At 40.6% G+C, this 23,883-nt stretch overlaps 1 protein-coding gene across 5 annotated transcripts in view; it reads right to left on the bottom strand.

The window, feature by feature from the left end:
• The window catches only part of LOC131257658 (uncharacterized), a 44,421-nt gene that overhangs the window by 4,795 nt on the left and 15,743 nt on the right, over positions 1–23,883 (bottom strand). For all 5 annotated transcript variants that reach the window (XM_058258454.1, XM_058258462.1, XM_058258437.1 and 2 more), the window contains 6 exons: positions 11,097–11,134; positions 10,544–10,623; positions 7,773–7,840; positions 6,878–7,199; positions 2,539–2,651; positions 2,394–2,459 (listed from right to left, as the gene is read on the bottom strand). In XM_058258454.1, the coding sequence (XP_058114437.1) occupies positions 2,394–2,459; positions 2,539–2,651; positions 6,878–7,199; positions 7,773–7,840; positions 10,544–10,623; positions 11,097–11,134 (687 nt within the window). The remainder of the gene's footprint in view (positions 1–2,393; positions 2,460–2,538; positions 2,652–6,877; positions 7,200–7,772; positions 7,841–10,543; positions 10,624–11,096; positions 11,135–23,883) is intronic.

Genomic DNA, 23,883 nt, shown 5'->3' with positions numbered 1-23,883 from the left:
GGCAATGTACATCAACTACCTGAAATACAATTATGTACATATGATAATAAGGAATCATAAGCAACCATTCGTTGGTGCACATAGCTATTCTTGGGTACACATATGGTTAGTGTTATCATGCTGCAAGCACTACAAGCAAGGAATGTATGTTTTTAGATTGCTGCTTTATAGCTATCGAAGGTTCACTGAGTCGATTTTAAATTTGTGCAACTATCGCACTAGTTTCCCAGTGGGTGTTTGTTTTTTCAAATTCCACTGTAAATGGTGGTAAATTCGTAATAATTACTTTTCACCACAGTTTGGAAGGGAAGGAAATAGCACAGGACTTGCGCCTTGAAAACCATGTACACTCAAACAGGATTGCGTGAGGATAATCAGTGGGTCACATCGTGATGTATTTATGATCCACGCCGTCCAACTGTTTTACCAACTCATTTTAGAACATGATCCAGGAAATGAGGCAGATCCAAGGCTCATGTGGACCACACCATAGGAAACAGGGGGATAATGACATCCACTGTTGAAAGCTTACTTCCTAGGGCCCACACTGATGTGTATCTTTCATCCAATCTGCTCATACGGTCACACAGGCATGGATGAAGGGAAAAACAAATATCAACTTCGTCCAAAACTTCTGTGGCCGACAAGAAGTTTTCAATGGTAGGCGTTTAACTCCCCTTGTTTCTTGTAGTGTGGTCCCCCTGCGCTTTGGATCTGCTGCAAGCACTACAAGTAAGGAATGTATGTTTTTAGACTGCTGCTTTATAGCTATCAAAGGTTCACCGAGTCAATTTTAAATTTGTGCAATTATCTTCCTAGGGGGTGTTTGTTTTTTCAAATTCCACTGTAAATGGTGGTAAATTTGTAATAATTACTTTTCACCACAGTTTGGAAGGAAAGGAAAAATAGCGCGGGACTTGAGCCTTGAAAACCATGCACACTCAAACAGGATTGCGTGAGGATAATCAGTGAGTCACACCGTGATGTATTTCTGATCCACGCCGTCCATCTGTTTTACCAACTCATTTTAGAGAATGATCCAGGAAATGAGGCAGATCCAAGGCTCATGTGGACAACACCACAGAAAACAGGGGGATAATGACATCCACCATTGAAAGCTTAAACCTTCCTAGGGCCCACAATGATGTGTATCTTTCATCCAACCTGTTCATATGGTCACACAGACATGGATTAAGGGAAAAAACAAATATCAGCTTGGTCCAAAACTTCTATGGCCGACAAGAAGTTTTCAACGGTAGGCATTTAACTCCCCTTGTTTCTTGTAGTGTGGTTCCCTTGTGCTATTGATCTGCCTAAATTTTGGGCTCATGCCATAAAATGAGCTGGTAAAATGGATGGACGGTGTGGATCAGACATACACATCACAGTGAGCTCCACGGATTTTAATCTTTCTTCCTTGATATTAGTGGCAAAGCCATTAAAAAGTCATAACTGTCAACGTCACACAATGGGACTGGCTGTAATTGCTGCTGCAAATAATGATGGCTTATTTACAACCATTTACAATCGTAAATGGAAAAACAAACACCCCTTCATCTAATTATCGTTTGGCATTTGTCAAATGAAACCCATGACGGGTTTCAAGATACACTCCACACTCTAATATAGCTTTATGAAGTTACTCCTCTTTTTTCCCTTCTTCTTCTTCTTCCTCTTTTTTTTCTTTTTTTTTGAGATTTTTATTAATACAACTAAAAACAGAAAATACATGCATTCAAGCCCCCCCAAAGGAGATCAAAAGTGACCCTTTCATCATTTAGATATGGACCAGCCCAAAAAGGAGGAAAAACAAAAACAAAAACAACAAAGAGCAAGGAAAAACCAGCCTTCCCTCCCATAATGTGAATCATTACAGATTCTCCGAGTTTCCAAGACAGCATAAAAAGGAAAAGAAAATAAACGAAAAGAAACCAATTCCTTGCAATACGAAGCCATGGAAATATATTGATAGAATCAAATGAAATTTAAAAGGCAAGACGAATTTACTTGATGACTCAACCATGTTGACTTGATGTGATTCAAACCCAGTTACTACGTGAACCTTTTTTTTTAAAAAACAATAAAGAAGCAGGGAGAAAGATTTGAACCCCAGATATCCAGGGACGGAGGTGACACTCTTAACCAGCTTGTAAATTACTATGTTCTCATTCTGGTTTTTGTTTTCTTTTTACTATACCCATTTGAAAATGTTATTACTTTCTTAATAGCTTTAATTTATAATAATTACACATCAAGTCAATTCAAGTTGGGTATTTGAGTCAACCTGAACCAGCTAAACATCAAGTCCAGTCGGGTTTTTGAACTATGATTTGAACATGGAGATCACATGTACACTAAATAAAGACAAAAAAATAAAAAATAAAAAATCTTACCAGTCCTTTAAGCCTTATAGAAACAGGTTGGCCACCCAAAGCATCCTTGACTTTTGAGGAGATACTCTACATATAAAATGCAAACTATTACATTAGCAAATGATCCATGTGCAGCCAATCTCTATTTGCATCAGCAGACATTCACCTGCAGAACCTCAGTAGCTGCTGCAACACGTTCCTCGTTCCACAATTTCAACATGAGGACAGTTAAGTGAAAGGTTTTTGGTTTGGTAAATATGGATCTGTCAATGCCCGAGTCTGTAAAACATGAAGGTAAAGATCCATTGATAATTGATTAACCAAAGCACGAGATACAAAGAGGAAAGTGTTGACACAGGTATTGAAATCTTAAGATTCATGATTCAACAAAAAATACAAAAGATCGTAAATGAAGCCACAATTCACTTAAAAATGGAACAGCTTAGGGGTTTTTGCTTGTTGAATATAGACAACATAGTAAGAATGATTTCTAACGTCTCATCAAGGTCTTCAATAATGGTAATGGTGCCAAAACGACCAGCCTCATGACCATTATGATATGGGCCTTAGTGGCTGTTATGTAGAGCCTGTAAAGGCCCCGTAATGGTAAAAGAAAAATTAAACGAAGAAATTGTATCAGCCTGTTATGAGCCCGCTATTGCCGTAACAGGCCTGCTACTAACTTTCTTTTTTCCAGAACAGGCATTACATCCCCATATTGCTTAACGGCTCCCACCATTATTGTTATTTAACAGCCGTAACAACCGACGCGTAACTGTTTCTTTAATACCATGTTTCTCATAGACTGGATATTCTACATGGTTATTAGAAATGCCTGTAGATGTAATGTTGTTAACTGATGAAGTTGATTTGGATGTCTCTTAGTTTCACGTACTGCTTTTAATTAATTTTCTTAAAATTTGAAGGGAAAGTTTAATTTATGATGACTACGAAGCAGTCTAGCCCTCTTACAATTTCCACATTCTACTTAGAAATTTATAACATTGATTGTCGTATGGTGAAATAAATTCTAAATGTGAAGTTCACAAAAAAGGCCAGGCGAAAAGGCAGTTGAGGCATAAAGCAACTGAAAATGACAACCAGAGTTGGATCTATTTAAGAGAGGATGATATGATAATTAAATGCACATCATTAACATAAACTTAACAGATTCATCCACACGTTTTACACTTTTTTCAAAGGGTCTACATTTTCCACATTGAATCACTCTTAACTACCATCCAGATCAGCATCAAGCAAGAGGATGTAATGTCAATAAACTATCTTAATCATTTGTCTAATAATTCTTATCAAAATAAAAGGTTTGAGCATTTACTGCCCATCCAGTATTCGAATGAATGTGGCCGATCTAAGCATGCGAAGATGGCAGCCCACTGAAGTTAGCGGCTATGAGGAAACACCAGCCAGACAGATCGCAAGATTCAAAATGCACTCACTAAGTCCACAGCTATCGAAGACAACACATGCATCTTAAATCATTCAATATTAATTTATACAAGCACTTCCTACCTACCCTTGCTTCCTAAACATTTGGAGTTATTGTCTCACTGCTGATGCGAACATCAGTGGTGCACCCTTTAAAGTGTACCAGAGGAGAAGGCGTCGCCGATAGAGTACCGGAGTGGAGGAATTGATGTGGATGGACATTTGGTCCATTGGACCCATTTTTTTACGCGCTACGAGTACAGAAGCGGCATGATCGTACCCTGACCGTAGATCCATGGGTCGGATTTCACACTCTACCACACGGGAGTTTTATTTTTAGGTGTTTTTGTTCTTTTCTTTATTTCAGGGGCTTTATTACACTTTCTTTACTTTTCGGTTTTTTTTTTTTTTTTCAGAGGCTTTAGTGCACTTTTACTTTTTCCATAGCTTATATATACGTTGTGACTTGTGAGGAACCCTATTTTTATTATTATTAAATGAACAGAAATTTGTCTTTTTTCTTCCTCTTTATTAAAGATATTAGGGTTTCAGGATTGGCCCTTGTGTATTGAGGATTCCACTCCGATTTCGAGTTTCCCTCTTTCTAGATCTTCGAGGTGCAAGAAAAGGTAAGAGTCATTTGCCTTTTCTTTTGACGACAAAAGGACCTGTACTTTCTTCATCTTGAACCCTTAATTCTTCACCCCTTTCGTTTCTCTTTGGATATCCCCTAGTTTGAATGGAAAAGAAGAATGGTTAGTCAATAGAATCAGACCCAAACTCGACTGTGGACTGACTTATGCTAGATCTAGGATATCCTCATATCCCTACGTCATCCCATTTTACTGTTTACGCGATTTTATGCTAAGGGGCATGATCCTGATGGAATGACCTCATCTTTGTTTAGAAATTTACCTAATCCCTTTTACTGGAAACGATTAGTTAATTGGTGCATTTATTTGAACATTCTTTAACCTGATTATAGATGCATCTAGGATTAGGTCATCACATGTCTCTGCATCAACCGCTCCTGCACCTGATCCCTCGTGCTTAATGCAAGGTTTAGTTCATCCTGGAGATTGCTTGCATTTCCCATTTGCAAGTGTAATCTCACCGACCACACATTACCTACTTTAACAGTCAGCCTTCGAATGAATATGATGGGGACATCATGCACACACCCCCTCTATGCACGTATTTGAGGAGGTGGGCCCCACTTTCGATTTGGATCGACGACGACATCTTTGGAGGGCCTCATAATTAGGGGGCTGCGTTATGGAGCTTTGGAGCGGACACAATCATCACATAGATTCTACCATCGGATCTCATGATCGTGGCCCACTACTTTAGATGATCTAGGATTTTGAGTTTTGATTACTTTTGTTATTAGAAACTTCATGAAAGGCTTTGATTGCTTAGATTAGTATTTATTTGCTTTAAGTTTTGGTATTAGTGCGCACACATGGTGCAAGGGTAAAATTGTCTTTTGGGGTTTAGGGTTCTCTTATAAATAAAGCAACCCCATGTACGTATTGGAATGATGTTTATGAATAAAAATTTCTGCATTTTCTTCCTCTCTCTTTCTTTCAGTTGAAGAATTGAATTGGGTGCGAAGCCCTCCCTTCCTCGAAGGGTTAACTACCATGGTACGAAGCCACATCTACTCCAAATTATCTCCATCTTCTTACGCCCCACATCCATCACTCTCTACACCCCTTTTACCTTCAGATTCACCCACTTTCGTATCCAAGTTTTCTCCTACAGCAATGCACAAACAGATCTTTAGATTATGGCCCATTTGAGGGGCTGAAACTTTAGCGGAGTATTACGCTCAAACCGTGCATCGGATCAACGCGAAACTTGGTATGAAACCTGTCCATCTCTAGCCAATCCTATCCTAGGAGGCGCTTCTCAATTTTGTGGGCACCATGCACGTGCGGACGATCTATCACGCACGTGCGTTTAGGCTCCCTGGCTGTCCAGCGTGTGCGACCTTCCCAAGTGGTCTCTTCCCTTCTATTTCCTTCTCTTTTGACTTTAAGAACTCCTTAACCCAAATCCCTAACCCTAAAAAGGTCCCAAATCCCAATTATTCTCAATTTTCAAACCCTAGATTTCCCCCTAAATTGAAACTTAGTGAATTTCTTGAGTTGGAAAAAATCCTTTGCAAGAATGGATAGTTCTTACACTCCTTTGGGCTCATTTGGCTTATAATTTTATTTGATCCAGCCCTAAAGTTGTGTAGGCTTGGACCCCCATAGATTCCCCTTTTTGAATGTTTGATAGTATGTAGGATGTGGAATTTTGTGATTATTTAAAATTGGTATAATCTCAAGCTTGATCTCTTGCATTCCATATTTAATTTCATGTCCTGCATCGGAATATTTGCAGGGTTTCCAAAATCTTTTGGTTTTGTCAACATGTACGTTACAAAGTTTCCAATCATTAGAAGAGGCCCCACACTGTTTCTCTTGAAATAACAAAAGAAGGCATTAAAAAGAAGGTCCGCAGTCCAGTGGTACCACTACCACCATAAGCTTATGGTGTACCGGCAGATGTAGGGCCCATGTGATGTATTCACACCATCCAGCCCATCTATCAGATGCTTCACCTCAGAAAACCCCTAGGACCAAAAGCTCAGCCCAATACAAAACTAATGTTGCCACAACAAAGGCAACAGGTTGGGATGGAATGCCCACCCTTGAATTTCAAAGGGGCCCACCCAAGTCTCAAAACAGCATGAATTTTGGTCTGATAGTCTTAACGGTCTCAATTATATATATAAAAAACACAGTGGGCCCCCCAATCTAATCAATGGTGGGCACTCCTTAATATCTTCCTACTTCCTAGTGCCATGGACCATTTGAGTTTTGGATTAGGCTGATTTTGAGGTGCGCATCATATGGTCGGGTTGGATTCCGTGAACACATCACTGGGCCTCACGTCTGTGCAGTACCAGTATAAGTCTACGATGTTACTGGTACCACTGGAGCACGCCCCTAAAAAGAATTACAGGTAAGGTATAAAATACTCAAGGCATAAATTACTTGCTACCATACCAGATAAGACAGGAGATCTTGGTGCTTTGGGAGCATAACTCGTGGCAATTATATCATTTATCTTCACTTTAACATGTTCATTATCATCTTGAACTTTAAGGTTAACCGAAACACTCAGGCCTCCAGCTAACTGTTTGTCCCTATCTTCTCTATTATCTGAACTATCTTCATTTGAATCACTGTCCAGGTTAGCATCTTGGCTAGACTCGGGATTCCCCAGTATGGAATTCTGAAAAGCATTTAACTTTTCTACCAGTCCTGGGTGGATAGCCAGCGGAAGAGATATGAAGTGAGAGTAGTCAAGCTTTGGGCTTTTAATTGCCTGTAAACCAAAAAGGGAGACATTAAAAAAATGATACTTGGCAGATGCATGAAGTAAATCCAGACAATGTACAATGAAGCGAGCACAATCAACCACTGTCATGCATAACACATTGATCTAGAAAAGATATATAAACGTCTACAAGCTAGCAAGAAGTGACTAGAAAAATCCAGACACAGGTAAAGGCCATAATCTTCACCAGGAAAATGAAGAAGCAACAATCAACAGGCAACACAAGCAAAAGCCTCCTAGGTGGTTTGAGCAACACACATCTTGCAAACTACTAAATTTTTTTAGAAGAAATGTGACATTGAAACAGAAGTTAGAACCTGAATCTTGATTTGGAGTTGTAAATCAAGTTGTTCTATCCAAATCAGAAATAATAGGGCTTCTTTTGTAAAACTACATGACTATGCAACCAACCTCATCAAGCACCCTGATCCATAGCTCAAGTGGTACACTGAGTGAAAGATACCTCGTTTCAACACTGAGGTCTTGGTATCGATCCCTAGTGGGGGCGGCTAACAGTGAAGTAACAAGCTAACATTAAAAAAAAAATTAAAAAAAACCAACCTCATCAAGCACAACTTGTATTTTCTCTGAAGCTTTAGTTACATTCTCAATGGAAGTGCCTTCAATGACTGAGACAAGAAATGTGGAAGTTAAACATTTAATCATTAATGCCATCGAAAGGCTAAAGGGTTGACTGAAAATATAGCAGGCAGTGTTGTTAATTGCAATGTCAACATAGAGATTCACAGGGCATACCTTTTTGTTTAAAGCTTGAATTCTTATGCAATGTACTAGTTGAATTTAAAGCATAAAAAAGCTTAAATGGAAATGATATACAGGGAAAGGATATCTAGGACAAAAGCAATCAACTTATATCCAGAACTGAACAAGCCAACAAAAGAATAAGTGGGATCAAATACAACAATTCTTCAAAATTGTGGCCTGTTATTCCATACCTTCAGCAGTTCCTTCACTGCTTTCATCCTGAATATAGTTCCGAAAATTATCAAGTGCTATATTATCTTGAGCATGGGCGCATGTGAAAATATACACATGGTAGGCTCTAAAAGGGCAAGGGGAAGGCCCAAAAGGACGTGCATGGAGGTAGTAAGAAAAAGACTTATGACCTATGGTCTAATTGAAGGTCCGGTCCTTGATGGAGTGATGGCGGAACAGGATTCATGCAGTAGGGGCAGAACACACTTTACACTGATATACCTCTGTTCCCTCTTGAAATGTTCAGCTAAGGTGGTAGCAAGGCTAGATAGGGAGGATTCACACAAGTACCATTTGGTGGCATGAAAGATGTATGCAGACCTACCAAGAAGGATGGCCTTGGTATCAGACTGATTAATCAGGTCAATTCAGCCATACTGGGCAAATGGTGGTGGAGGATTGGCAATCAGGAGAACCTAATGCTCTGACATTATCATTGCGAAAGATGTTCAATGGTAAAACAGGAGGGGAAGGATGTGACCTGTGCTGTTTTTTGTTTCTTTTTTCTTTTTTGTTCTTTTTTCTTTTTTGTTCCTCCTTCTTTGAACCTTGTTTTTGTGTTTTCTGTTTTTTTTTACGGACCAGACAAAGGCAAGTTACCAGATCTGATTCACCTCCAGGATATTGGTATCACATATGCGTAAGAAGAAGAAGAAGAAGAAGATAATAAAAATCAGATTTACATTAATTCACAAGCCCACACAAGCATAAACCACATAAGCATGAAAATCTAAGGCCCAATGAGAGATTGGAACTCTCACGTAATCAGATTTACGTTAATTCACAAGCCCACACAAGCATAAACCACATAAGCATGAAAATCTAAGGCCCAGTGAGAGATTGGAACTCTCACGTTAGCATAGGTATGGTTCTAATTCAATGGACAGATTTGCACAATTTATGATTTAGGGTTTCGTAGGGAATTGGGGATTAGGGTTTCGTAAGGAATTGGGGATTAGGGTTTCGTAGGAAATTGGGAATTAGGGTTTTCAACTAGGTTTTATAGGATGGGAAGATGGATTGAAGAAAGGGAATAAAACAGAGAGAAGGGGCTGACTGTACGGTCATACGGCCCTATCCGTATGTGTGTGGTAGGTGATGACGGGTTGGGTTTGGTGGAGTGATGGCTAGGAAAAGATGGATTTAGGTTTTGAAGGAAATGGTAAGGGATTTGGGGTTATTACAAGAAAAGTGGTAGAGAAAATGGATTTGAGAAGAGATGAGGAAAAAAAATACCTTTTAGAAGAGAATAAGATAGAGATGAAAAAGATAACTAGGCTTCACACCTTTGGATTCGCACCAAATAGTCTCTTTTCACAAGAGAATCTCAAATCACATATTTGAAAGAGTTTTTTCAAACATAAGAGTTATTTTTCATTCCATCCTTATTGGCTAGGGCTGGACACCCCCCAAGCAAACCGACCAAGATCTCCCCGTGGGCTACCCTGCATATCACAGGTCCCGTAGTGGAACCCACCCCATGGCCATTTTGTATCTCACAGACCCCACCTTGTGGGCCACCCCCACCCCAGTGTGGAGATGCACCTGCATCATCCACCCACACCGGTAAGGATACTTGAACACTGGTCTTCCGCTCTGATACCACTTGATGCAGGGAGTACTTAGCCAACACACCATCCAGAGCTGTTGGGGAAGCACCGGAATATCATTTTATCTAGGCCCTCCTAGGCAAACCGACCAAGATCTCCCTGTGGGCTACCCCGCATCTCACAGGCCCTCCTAGGCAAACTTTTACCATGTTCCAAAATACTTAGAAGAACGCAAGAGGGAAACCGTGGGGACTGGGAGCTTTGCCTCTGCCCAAGCTATCCACCACTTCGACTTCAAATCCGGAAACAGGTCTCTCCAACCACTCAGCTAAATCATTCGTTATGTTATCAAAGTGGAGTTGATCTAACCTCAGGTGTTGAGTCGTCCACTACAAGAGAGCAAATTCTGTTGGTTTGGGCCCTTGTTGAGGCTATGTCGTGAAAGAACCGCATGTTCTTATCTCCCTCCTTCAGCCAAAGCGCCCTCGACCTCTGTCTCCACTTGATTTCCTTCTTGAGGTATTTTGAACAGTACATCGTAAATAACAAATTTTGTAGAAATTTTGCCTAGCTAGTAACTACAGAAAATTTGATGCAACTTTAGTCCATCCAAATGATAGAAAGAAGATTGTTCAGTGGTCTTGCAATATGTTCAATATTCTACAATATTGTTAGAGATTGAGTAGCAAAAAATTATTCAAAATGTCACCATACACAAGGTTTTTTTTTTTCCCACCATATACAAGTTATTTACATGATTTAACATAGAAAACTCAAATAACTTACCAATAGAATTCTCCTCCTTAGAAGATGGGAAAATAATTTTTACTCCGACCTCTTCCTCGATTTGCATCTGTGTTGAGCCCCTACAAGGGAATCCATACAAGTTACTACATAAGATTCGAATTTTTTAGCAATGAGAAAACCTCACATGATAGAACCGGCATCCACCGTTCAAACAAACAAGCAAAGGCATTCCAAAGTAGGGCATGTTGTATTGGAGGATTTCATGGTGTAGGGTTGGAAAACTCTATGGTTTTCCCTTGAAGTGACAAGCTAGCGTGTTTGGAGAAGGAAGCGAATCATGGATTCCAAGCTTAGATTTCCATCCTTACTGGGATAAATAAACATTTATTGAGAAATGAATGTAGCCATCATCATGGGTAAATTTGAATCCCCACTACCTATCCAAACAAGACCATGCAAATGGCATCCAATTTTGAATAGTGCCATGGGAAACAATCATTACATAATGATTGAGTTTTCCAATTCCGCACCATGTAATCCTCCATTCCAAACATGGCCTTAGCGAAAACAGAATTCCCAACGAAATGCATACCCTTTTCCTTTTATGAAACGAATCAACGATGCATCTACCTGCAGAAACAGATCTGTGCTGTAAGACAATCATCCTCAAAAGGAATGAACTAGTGTGAATTTGGAGCAGATTTGTGCGTCATTTTATGCAGGCTTAATTGGCAGAAATTTTCAAAATATGGAAAGTAAAACCAATCTGTAAGCCACTCAATTTCCATTCTAGCTACCATGAAAGAATATGCCAAGTTGGTCATCCAGTCCAAACCACACAATTTATCACTAGTGCCCACATCTTAAGTCTCCACCGCATTACATGTGCCACATCCACCAAATTGCAACTTTCCAGCAGAGATGTCATGGGGTGATCATAAAATACAGAAAACATGTAGTAGAACCATAAGAGTTAAAAGTTATTCTGGAACTTCTTGCGACACATCGTACCAGTATATATGTTCATAAAACAATCAACTAATTGTGATGAAAAGGTAGTCAAACCAGATTAAGGTGTGTGTTTTCCACCATTTATCAAATGGTGGCAACTTATCGACCATCACATATCACACATGCATCATGCATGTCAATCCAGATTTCCAAACTGTCCGAATCATAGGCCCCATTGTGGATGGAGCCTGCAGAAAATCCACACTGACTTTAAGATCTTATTCATCCAATTGGTGACAATTAATGCACGACTAAAAAAGAAAATGACAAGTGATCCAAAATCAAGGTGTGAAATCAGATGGTTAGGATCATTAGATCATTGTCATTATCAGGATATGCTCTATCCAAAATGGGACTCATAAATTGGACGGACTAAATTAACTGACACAGCTGATGAATAAACATAGGGAGGAGAAGAATCTTCACATGGTCATTATTGAATTAGAGAAAGCATACAATAGGGTCCCTGGAGAGATAATACGGTGGGGGTTGGGAAAGAACCGAGTCTCAAAAGGACGTATTGACATGATAAAAGATGTGTATGAGAGAGTGGTAACAAATGTTTGTTGGAGAAACAAGTGTGTTTCCAATAAATGCAGGCTTACATCAGTGTTTGGCATTTAGCCTAAATCTTTTTGCGTTTGTTATGGGCGAGTTTACGATGCATTTATAGATCTCATGGCATATGTTGTTTGCAGAGAGCATCATTTTGATTTACAAGATGAGGGATTGGGTAACACAAGGCTAGAATCATAATGACAAATCTCACTCTCAGGAATTTCTCAGTACGGGAATTTTTTGGGAGATTTTCAAAATTTTAGGTTTTTCTCAGGACATTATCGAGAAAATCTTGCTAAAATTAGAAATTTAAAAGTAGTTATCATAAATAAATATTTTTTAATTTCAAATAGATAATTATTAATGATTTTATTAAAATTAAATAATTTTTTGCATTGGTTTGGGATATTTCTGCAATAAAATTGGCAAATTTTGAAAACGGACAATATTTTGAAAATCTTGCTACATTATCACAATAATGTTGTTTTATTAATTTTTCACAAGAACATCACAAGATTTTCAAAATCTCGACAATAATTGTCACATTGGCTAGATTATGGTGGGATGCTTTAGAATCTAAAGGTTTTAAATCAGTCGGGCCAAAACAAAGTACATGGAATGCAATTTTAGTAATAATAGGAGTTGATAAAAGGAATTAGTTAAGATTGCTAACCAAGAAATACCCAAAATGACCATTTTCGGTATCTTGAGTTCATGAACCAGGAGAACAGAGAGATTGAGAAGGATGTTGCTCATAGAATTAGAGCTGGGAGGACGAAGTGGGGACGTGCTTCTAGAGCACGTACCAATCAAACTAAAAGGGAGATTTTATAGGACCTCTATAAGACTAGCCATGCTTTATCAGACAGAATGTTGGAAAGAAAGTCTACTTATCAGATGGGGCCCGTGAATATGCCATGGGCATTTAAGATGGTCTACTACTCATTAGGTCAGCCACATATGCACTTTGTATACAAACCATCCACTTTCCTCCTAGTACCTTTTCCCATACTTGTCTTATCAGCCTGTTGAGTGAATTGGCCTGAAGGAACAACATGTTCCTAGGATGTTGTAGTTGACTGTTGACATGAGAATGTTGATATGGATAAGTGGCAAGACAAGGAAGGATAGAATTAGAAATGAATGCATTCAAAGAAATTTGGGAGTAGCACCAATAAGTAATAACATAAAGGAAAGTAGACAGATAGCTTGGTCATGTGCAGTGGAGATCTAGAATTGCACCAGTTAGGAGTGAGTTGGTTCAAGTTGAAGGCTCTAAAAGGGCAAAGGGGAAGGCCCAAAGGAATGATGAATTTAACTTATCCGTATGTCCTTCATATAGTGGATGAATGGTGAATTTAACTCATCTACAAGGCCATGTGCAATGGAGATCCAGAATTACATTAGTTAGAAAGAGTGAGTTGGTTCAAGTTGAAGGCTCTACAAGGGCCAAGGAGAAGGCCCAAAAGGAATGGTGAATTTAACTTATATGTATGTCCTGCATATAGTGGATGAATTATCAACATTAATGCCTGGTTGCAACAATCACCATACTCCACATTTACTGCCTCATTACTCATTAGTATTATTTAAATTTTCATCATGCTTGTTGGGATGAATGAATTTGGATCATCAAAAGACATGCATTCTGAAAGCAAAAGTCTTGTGAGGGAAGGGAAACAGGCAATGGAGGAGTCTCTCCATGGCAGGAGGGTCTCTTTAGGGGCTTCATTTGCATCAATTGACTCTGGTGAGCCGGAAGGGAGAAGCGACCATCTGCAGCATCATTTGATTGCGAATGACCAATTGGCAGGGGTATCTCAAGCTCCAAACGAGACTGTTGAGAAAGGAAAATCGAGAGGTTAAGGGGTAGAAGGGAGCAGATACCTTCGTTTGGATAAGGTAGCAGCATCGTAGGTCCATGAGGAAGGATGGATGCGAGTAGGGAGGAAGAAAGCACCAGCAACAGGAAGAAGCAGCAGGGTGGCAAACTCCTTTGAGGAACTTCTAACCCTTTTTGTGATGGGGTACCCAGATGGCTGGCTCCCCGTTAATTTCGAGTGGGTATCCAAAGGGTTGACGATGTGGTGATTCCATGGTTTAGGGACTCTAGTGACCCAAGGGGATTTGCCTTTGTCTGTATGAGAATAGAAGGGGTGGGTAGGGCGATAGAGATGCTCCATGAAGAAAGCTTTGGTGGTAGGAAACTTCAGGTGCAGCTAGCCAGGTTTGGCCCGGGCGTAGTGAATAGGGAGGTGGAGTCAAAAGGGATGGAGAAAAGGTCAGGGTAGGGGCTCTGATGGGGAGTCCAATCACTGTGGTAATGTAAGGCAATTTGTTCCAGAGGAAGTAAATCCAAGAAGCTTCGAAGAAGCCCTCAAAGGGGGGTGTGCTAGGGGCCTGTCTGGGATTCGGTCATGAAGCACGGAGAGGTGGCGGAAATCCCTCGGTGAAGCTAGGTTTGGAAGAAAGAGACACCACTTGGGATGGAGGTTCATGTTGACCTGATGGCGGCGGACAACGCGAAGGTGCATCCACAGTCGCCGATTGTAGTACTTACCAAAGGAGCTATCCTACATTAGGCGCAGCTCTAGTTGAAGGCTTGTTGCCATCTAGAAGAATGGGATTACCGAATAAAACCTATGAGGAGTAATGAGCTCTGGATTTCAGTCAAATCGGGTACAAATATGGATCTATTGGTGGAAGCTAGCAAGAGATTTAACGATAGTCATGTCCTCTCTATATGAGCAAATGGGAGAATAGTTCGATTCTCGGCTCAGTCTTAGGGTAGTATCTTGTTTGGAGTATCCCTTAGGAGTTGTGGAACAGGGAGATTATCAATACCATTGGGGAGTGCATTGGATAGGTCCTCACCATTGATGAAGCAACTAAATCAGGTGAAGATATAAGCTCGGCCCGTCTTTGTATCAGAAGAAGGAGAGGCCTTGATGCTCCTAAAATGGTCAAGCTCTAGATTGGGGAAATTTGCCTACCTTTGAAGGTGGAGAGGGAGGCTGTTTGGGGAGAGCCTTTCTGTTGGAGGGAGCTCTGAAAGTGACGGGAAATTCTCTAGCACGATTCGACCTCCACAGGCTACCGAGGAAAAAGGAGTACAAGTTGGGCGTGTTGGTGGAGAACCACTCGATAGGGTGACGAGATGTAGTTAGATGGATTTGCAGGTGGCCACCTAAAGGGTTCTGGGCCCTTGGAAGAGGCTAGGTGCTCTAGGGGAGCACGGTCAAGGCAGTGTTTGCTGCTAGTTAGCTACGTGGAGTCAAGAGAGGGCTTGCACACGATGTAGAGACCCACCCGTGTGGTTGAAGATTCTGAAGCCCTAAGTTCGGACGCAGTTCGGGATCGCTGCGATGTTCGGCTAAGTGGTGTAGCTTCCTTACAGGCTCGGGATTTGGGGCTATAGCTTCAAACCAGGCTTGGAAATGAGCTTATCACGGATTGCATCCCACGGTGACGCATGGCTCTAACAAACCTATTCAAGAAGTTTCAAGCCAGGGACTGCCCCTAGTAGAGCCTCTAATAGCGACACGTGTCGCCCCTATTGATCGTAGTATCAGATGCATTGCTCTTATTCTTGACTCGTGCTAAAATTGTACGGGCATAGGAGATATTGAGGCCACACATGCTTCCAAAGGAGCAGATCTTCAAGTCTCCACCACACTCGCATTAGCTATGGCAAGTGAGCAAGCTCAAACACGTGTATCGAATGACTTGAACCCTGATTCGGCTTTCTCTTCTCCTCACAGACGTTTTATCCTTTCTTACAACAGAAGGGGGTCCGAGAGCCATCCTCCTTAAAAGAGATTTCCTTGTGCCCTCGCCCTTGTCCCTTAAGGGAGATAACAAAGACGATTGTTCCTGAAAGCACGAGCAAATGAGTGTGGGTGTTTGTCTGGAGAAGAAAGATGAGTTATGCGAGGGTGGCGCTTTAGAAGCTGATCTTTTAGGGGAGTCTAGAGCCCTAGCCATTGCCCCTTCTAGAGACAACGCATATGGAGAATCTGCAATGATATTGGGAGATGGGATGGAAACTCTGGACGTGACACCTCTCCAAGTAACAACAGGAAGGGAGGAGCTTCCACTTGTTGTTGAAGGCAAGAGATCTCATCGGGATGTGGAATTTTTGCTAGCAATCTATGGTCTGAGGATGAGCTGGATTGGACCAAGGACATTATGAACAGGGTGGGAAAAAAGATTGGTATGTCTTCCCATGAGAGCGACAACGATGTGTTCCGTATCTGTTACAATACGGCCGTAAATGCCAATATGTATAGGTAACGGTCTTATGCAAGGTGAAACGGGGTATTTTTATTTTTTTTGGACAGTATCGGCCGATACAGGGGTCGTAACGGCCGTTACGAGGCATAACGGTTGAAAAGTGACAACTTCTTTATTCTATGTAAATAATTTTTTCCTTATTTTTTTCACTTTTCTCATTCCAAAAACTTTCCTACATCATTCTACAACAGATTTCGACCACCTCGTACTATAGTTTTTAGGATTAAAATATTAGATTGAAGTGATTTGGACGAATAGAAGCTCTAAGGGCCATTAAAAAAATAAAAAATAAATAAATAAATAAATAAATAAAAGAAAGAAAGAAAGAAAACGAAGAAAGTGGTATACATGCATTTTTTCCCATTTTCTAATTCTAATGCTCGATTGTGATGTGTAAACATTAGAGACACATAACCATGTTCATAAATTCACCAGACAACCAAATACACAACGCTCACCAAAAAGTGGACCGTTACGTTACCATAAACATGTTCAAAACAAAAGTGAATATAGATTTGGAATATTTACATTATTCTAAAATTTCTATATTTTTTTCCCGAATTTATTGGGCAAAAATCTTTTTTGAACCATTATGGGGGTTGTAATGGTCATTACGCTCCTGTATCAGTTATTACGATTGATACCTGTATCAGTAATGGTGGTGACTGTTACGGCCACCATTACCAATACACAATACCTTGCTTTTGTGGAATGTTAGGGGGGATTGGGTACCATCGATAAACGAACGCAGGTCAAGGCAGTGTGAGATTAAATCAAGCCTTAGATTATCTCTTTAAGAGTTAAAACGGTAAGTCTTTGTTGGATTCTTTATGAGGGGTTGAAGTCAAAGGACGTCATTTGCAAATATGTTGTGGGCTCTTCAGGGGGGATTATTATCTCTGGCAGCTTGAAGATAACTGATGGGGACATCGCACGTGCACGCCGCCCCCTACGCACGTACGGAAGGAGAAGGAAGGCCCCGCCGTCAATCTGGCTCGATGACGACGTCCAGAGAGGGCCTCCTAGTTAGAAAACGAAGTTTTGATTCAAAAGAGTGGACTCGATAGTCACGAAAAGCCCATCATGGGATCTCATGATCATGGCCCACTAGTCAGATTAAGTTCATACTTTAGGTTTTGCTTATTTATATTATTTAGAACATCATGAATGCTTTAGATTTCTTTGATTAGTTTTTATTTTAGTTTACTTCATCGCCAAGTAATAGGTTGCGCACATGGCGCAAGTTTTGGGGTATAAGGTTTTCTCAAAAAATAGGCACCCCTTGTAGTTCTTTTGATTCATTGAAGTTTAATAAAAATTCCTGCAAGTTTTTTTCTACTCTCTGAGTTTCCGAGTTGTGGAAAAATTCAAGTGGGTGCGAACCCCTCTCTTTTCGAAGGGCTAACTACCATGGTGCGAAGCCGCATCTATCCCCATCCGCCCCTACCTTCTTCCATCGATATATCTCACCTTCTACAGCTATCCTCGCCTCAAATCCATCAATTTTGCAGCGAATCTTCTCCCTACAGCCAGTTTCTAGAATCTGGGCCTGCAAGAGGGCTGAAACTTCAGCAGAGCACCGCGCACAGCCTGTAGCTCAGATCACCCTGAAACTTTGGGGGTTTGGAGCCCACCCTTGGCCGATCAGGGCCAAAGAATCGGTTTCTGGGTGTGGGACCCGCTCGCACATGCGGCTAAGCTAGTGCGCACGTGTGCCAGGCCCTGGCCCGCTATCCGCTCACGGGAATTGTCTCCCGGTTCAGGTTTTCTCTTATTTTCCCATTTTCATACATATTTTCATAAACCCTAACCCTAGATTGCATTACCCTTAATTTATATGCCCTTTTTTCACCCTAGGGTTCCTTGAGTTGAAATTAGTGAATCCCTTGGATTAGGGACTGATTACTGTGCATGTGTGGATGATTATTTCTTATCTTTGAGTATTGTTTGGTTCATAATTTTTATTAATCCAGCCCTAACATGTGTAGGCCTGGACCCGCACAGATTCCCCTTAATTGAATGTTTGGACTTTCATGTGGGATATGAAATTTGTGTAATTGTTTCTGAACTAACGTGATCTAAAGCCTGAAATCTCACACATCATATTTGAATTTCGTGTCCTACATCAATAACAGACAATTGAGTAGGAGAGTATTCTGTGTCGGCAGTTTTTGTTGATTTACCTTTAGGGTTGAGATGGACTTTTTCGTATGTCTATGGGTCGTGTCGTGCTAAGCATAGAGATTCTTTATGGGAAGAGTTATCTATATCCCTGCAAGATGGCGGTTGCCCTAGTGCAAGGGGGAGGAGGACTTTAACGTTATGTGGTTTCCTTTTGAGAAGTCTCAGGGGACTCGTCAAACCAGAAGTATGGGGGATTTTAATGCATGGATCCAGAGGTTTAAGTGAGTTGATATTTGAATGCCAGGGGCCAAGTTTACATGATCGAATGGGCATAGTACTCCTATTTTCTCAGGTCTGGATCACTTTTTCATGGCTCCTGATTGGTTGGAGAAGTTTCCTTTGGCTCAGTCGAAGGCGCTGCCTAAACCGACATCAGATCACAAGCCTATTCTTCTTCAGGTTGAGACTGATAGCTGGTGACCAAAACCTTTTAGGTTTGAATTGAGTTGGCTAAAAGCTAAAGGGTTCTATGGCATGGTGGAACAATGGTGGCAATCCATTGAAGTCGAGGGACTGGTAGGGCTAAGATTACACAGTAAACTAAAGCTAATTAAAGAAAAGCTTAAGGTGTGGAAAAGAGAGGTTTTGGGGGCAAGAGAAAGTGAGCTATCTGATTTATTAGATAATATTCACACCCTGGACCAAGGTATTCGGTATTGTTATTGGTGGGCAAAACGGTGCCCCCCGTTACCTATACGGATACGGGGTGTGTAACGGTGTAATTTTTTATTTTTTGTCCAAAAATTATGAAAAAATATCCATTAAATCTAGAATATTCTAAATATTCCAAATATGCATTCATTTATAATTTGGAACATGTTTATGGTAGTGTAATGGTCCACTCTTTGGTGAGAATGCTATATCGAGTTGTCTGATGGATTTATGAACCTGACAACCTGAAATTAATTGCAAACCTTTTATATTTAGTTTTCTAACTATATAATATCTATATAAATTTACTATAATGAATGTAATACCAAAACATCTTATATTTTCAAGTTTTCCGTTTATTTATAGTGCTAGTGCATTGCATACTTCGTGACTCACATGCATTTTATTTCAATATATAGAGTTTAGGGACTTTTGTATCCTGTTATGTAATTCATATACCTAACAATTTAATATCATTTTTCCCTATAAATCTTTTTAAAAAATTAAAATTAAATTAAGGTAAATATTGTTGTCGATTCAGGGCTGCTTTGGGGACCATTTGATGCCCCAAATTAGCCTCAAATTAATGCAATCTATTGGCACTTATCCCACTAATGGATTGGTGGACATTTATTGGACGGTGAAAAATGAAAAATATCAAATGGTCTTATTTCAAAAACCAAGTGTCTGCAAACTAATGATGAAAATTGTAGGAGTTATTTAATTTTGGGATTGTGACTTAGCAACAATGGTCCCAAAATTTAGTTGGTTAATTTTGAGTTAATATATACGTCATGTATAAATTTTTAGGGCCATGTACTGGGGTCCACTCGATTATGTATTATATATCCACGTCATCCATCCGTTTTGGCAACTCATTTAAGGTCATTGGAAAAAATAAGGTAAATCCAGATCTCAGGTGGACCACTAGTGGGCCAGGTGGGCCACCTCGATGTATTTGTATATCAATGCCATCAACTTGTTTTGCCAACTCATTTTAAGGCATGGTCTAAAAATTCAGGTAGATCTAAATCTTTGGTGGACCACTAGTGAGTACCCCTTTAAAATTGGGGCCCACCTCAATGCATTTGTTGTATATCCATGTGGTCCATCCTTTTTGCCAACTTATTTTAGGGCATGGTCCAAAAAATGAGGCTGATCCAAATCTTATGGTGAACCACAAAATAAGGGTTTAATTGCCACCATTAAAAATTTCTTAAGATATATATATATATATATATATATATATATATATATATATATATATATATTTGGATCAAGCTACTATTTGTGACCTTATCAACGGGTTCGAAGGAAAATAAACATTATAGTGGACGGCATGGATATACTACACATAAATCAAGCTGGGGCCCATGTAACAAAACAGTGCAAGCGCACTAGCAGTGTGCACCGCGGAGCATTTTTAAAAATAAATTTGAAGTGCGTGGCTATCAGTCCATTCTTTTTCCGAGACCCAAAATGAAAAGAAGAGAGAGAAAGGGAAACCGAAAAGAAAAGAGGGAGAGAGAGAGAGAGAAGAAGAAGAAGAAGAAGAAGAAGAAGAAGAAGAAGAAGGGCTGCAGCCGCAGCAGCTCGAGAAGAAGAAAAGAAAAGGAAAAAAAAGGTATGTAAGTTTTTTTTTTTTTTTTTTCATTTTTTCCTATTTTCTTTAGGCCTGTAACAGTCGTTATGGTACCGTAACGGCCGTTACGGGCACAAAAAAGAGGGGGTGACTGTTACGACCCCGTAATGCGTAACGGTGACGGCCGTTAGCATTACGTATCGGCCGTTACGGGCATATCATAACGGATACGGAACACCCTGCCTTGGACCTTGAGCATAATGAAATTCTATCCACTAAAGATAAAGAGAGAAGAGTGTCTCTAATGAAGGAACATTCTAAAATTCTGAAAGAAGAAGAAATTAAATGGAAAAAAGGTCCAGGGCCTTGTGGCTCAAAGAAGGCAACAAAACTTCGAATTCCGTCCAGGGGATAGCATCGGCTAGAGCACATATCAATCGGATTAGTTCCTTGGTCGTAAACGGAGCAAGAATGGAGAAGAAAGGGCAAGTATATGACACCATTGTTGCCTTTTACCAGGATTTGCTGAATAAAGAATAGTGGGTGAGGCCAAGATTGGATTTCTTTCATTCTGATTGTATTCCTCCTACGGCGAATGAGCAGTTGGCGCATCCTTTTTCGGAAGAAGAAATTAAATTAGTTGTCTTTGCTTCAGGTCGGGATAAAGCCCTAGGACCCGACGGCTTCCCCCTTGCCTTTTTTCAGGTATTCTGGAAAGTAGATAAAGAGGATGTGATTGAGTTTGTCAAGGAGTTCTTGGACCAAGAAACTCTCTCATCAACTGGGTGCCTCATTTATTGCCCTCATCCTCAAAGTTGACGGTGAGGAAATATTAAAAGATTTTCGACCGATTAGCCTAATTGGCAGTCTATACAAAATCTTAGCGAAGATGCTTGCCACAAGGCTTAGAAATGCATTGGGTAACATTATTTCCCCTAACCGAGGGGCCTTTATAGGAGGAAGGCAAATTATGGATAGTACTCTTACTGCGCATGAATGCATTGATTCTCGATTTAAGGATAAAAAGTTGGGGGTGGTGTGTAAGCTTGATGTGGAAAAGGCCTACGACCATATTGATTGGGATTTTCTGAATTGTATGTTGGGCAGAATGGGATGTGGTCCTAAATGGAAAAGATGGATAAAGTTGCGCATTAGCTCTCCCTCCTCGGTTCTTGTGAATGGGTCCCAAAAGGCTTTTTCAAGTTGTCTAGGGGCTTTCATTAGGGTGATCTGCTATCTTCGTATCTTTTCCTCATAGTAGCGGAAGCTTTCAGTTGTGTTCTTGCCAAAAATCAAGAGTCGGGTTTGATTTCAGGTTTTAGAGTGGTTGCCTCAAGGGATCAGATGTCACATGTTCAGTTTGCCGATGATACTATCATTTTTTGTGATGCGAATCCAAATATGGTTAAAGACCTTCGGAAGGTGGTCATTTGTTTTGAAGCAATCTCGGGGTTGAAAATCAATGTGGGTAAGAGTGAAATGTTGGGGATCCATTTGTCCAAGGAAGAGTCGTATGTTCTTTCGGGGGCCTTTGGTTGTAAGGTCGGCTCCTTTCCTTCTACATTTTTGGGTCTTCCCATGTATCGGGAAGCCGGGGATAGGGTTATAGTCTTATAAAGAGGATAGAGGGCAAGTTATCCAAGTGGAAAGGCCGATATCTTTCCTCAGGGGGCGATTAACTCTCATCAAAACGGCTTTCTCCAACATGCCGCTTTGCTTTATGTTGCTATTTAAATGTCCACAAGCAGTTTGTGCAAGATTAGACAAGCTAAGGCGGGATTTCCCATGGAAAGGGAATGTTGATGGTTCCAAGTTTTACCTTATTAGCTGGGAGGAGGTGTGCAAACCCATTCCCTAGGTAGGCTCTAGACTTCGGGATCTCCATTCTATGCATATGGCGCTTTTGGGTAAATGGCTTTGGCAGTTTGGTGTGGAGCAAGACGGGTTTAGGCAGAAGATCATTGCCTCAAAATATGGTCTGCAGGAGGGAGGGAGGGAAACTAAGATATCCTCGAGGTATAGAGCTTCCCCATGTTTGGAGGGTGGTTATGAACATTAGGGAAAACTTTAAAACAGGTATCTCCTTTGCTCTGGGAGACAGATCTAGAATCAGATTTTGGGAAGATGTTTGGTGTGGGGACTCCCCTCTACATCAGGATTTCCTGAACTTAGCACGTGTGGCATCAGGAGTGGGTTTGCGTGTGGTGGATTGCTACTCTCGGGTGGGCTCCCAGGTGTGTTGGGTCCTCAAGAATATTTGCCTCTGCAGTATGGCTGATGAAGAAACAGTGGATCATCTTTTTATCCACTACTCTTTCTCCAATTAGATTTGGAATCACATTCTCCCCCGGTTTAACATTCCCTGGGTTGCTCCAAGCTCAACCCGCAGTTTCCTTCAAGCTTGGTATGGTCTTAGGTGCGGTAAGCAAAGATCTATCCTCTGGAGAATTTACCTTTTGGCAGTTTGGTGGGTAGTGTGGGAAGAAAGGAACGCAAGATGTTTCAATGGTGTCTCCAACCCGATGGAGAATATTGTGCTTAGGGTGATTTCCTTCTTGGCGGACTAGAGTTCTTCCATTTCTCATCTCCAGAGTTGTAATTTTTCTTTTTTGGCTACTAGTCGATCCGCTCTCTCAGCGGATTAGCTATCCTTTATCTTTTGTTTCTCTTTTCCTTTTGTTCTAATAAAGCTTCAGTTATCTCTCAGGAAAAAAAAAAAAGAGCCATGGTTATTCCGAATATGTGTTGCATGTGTTGTTGCGAGGAGTCTATTGACCATCTCTTTATATATTGCTCATTTTCTAGTAGGATATGGGAATATAGTCCATCCGATTCGGATGTGCAAGGGGTTATGCCGGGTTCGGTTCGAGATATTTTATGGGAGTGGCATGGAGCTTATAGCGGGAAGTATGGGAGGGTTAAATGGTCAATGGTTTTGTCGATTGTGTGGTGGGTCTTATGGGGTGAAAGGAACAGAAGGCTATTCTGGAATTTCTCCATAGCTCTAGAGGCAGTTGTCGGTTTGCTTTTCTTGTTAATCTCAGAATGGATTGTCTATCATACCAGCCATTAGTGGTTGGGTGTTTATTGGGTGGCATTT

Source organism: Magnolia sinica, chromosome 1, assembly GCF_029962835.1.
Source record: "Magnolia sinica isolate HGM2019 chromosome 1, MsV1, whole genome shotgun sequence".
In the NCBI taxonomy this organism is placed as follows: Eukaryota; Viridiplantae; Streptophyta; class Magnoliopsida; order Magnoliales; family Magnoliaceae; genus Magnolia; species Magnolia sinica.
This window is presented reverse-complemented; position numbering and strand designations above follow the sequence as displayed.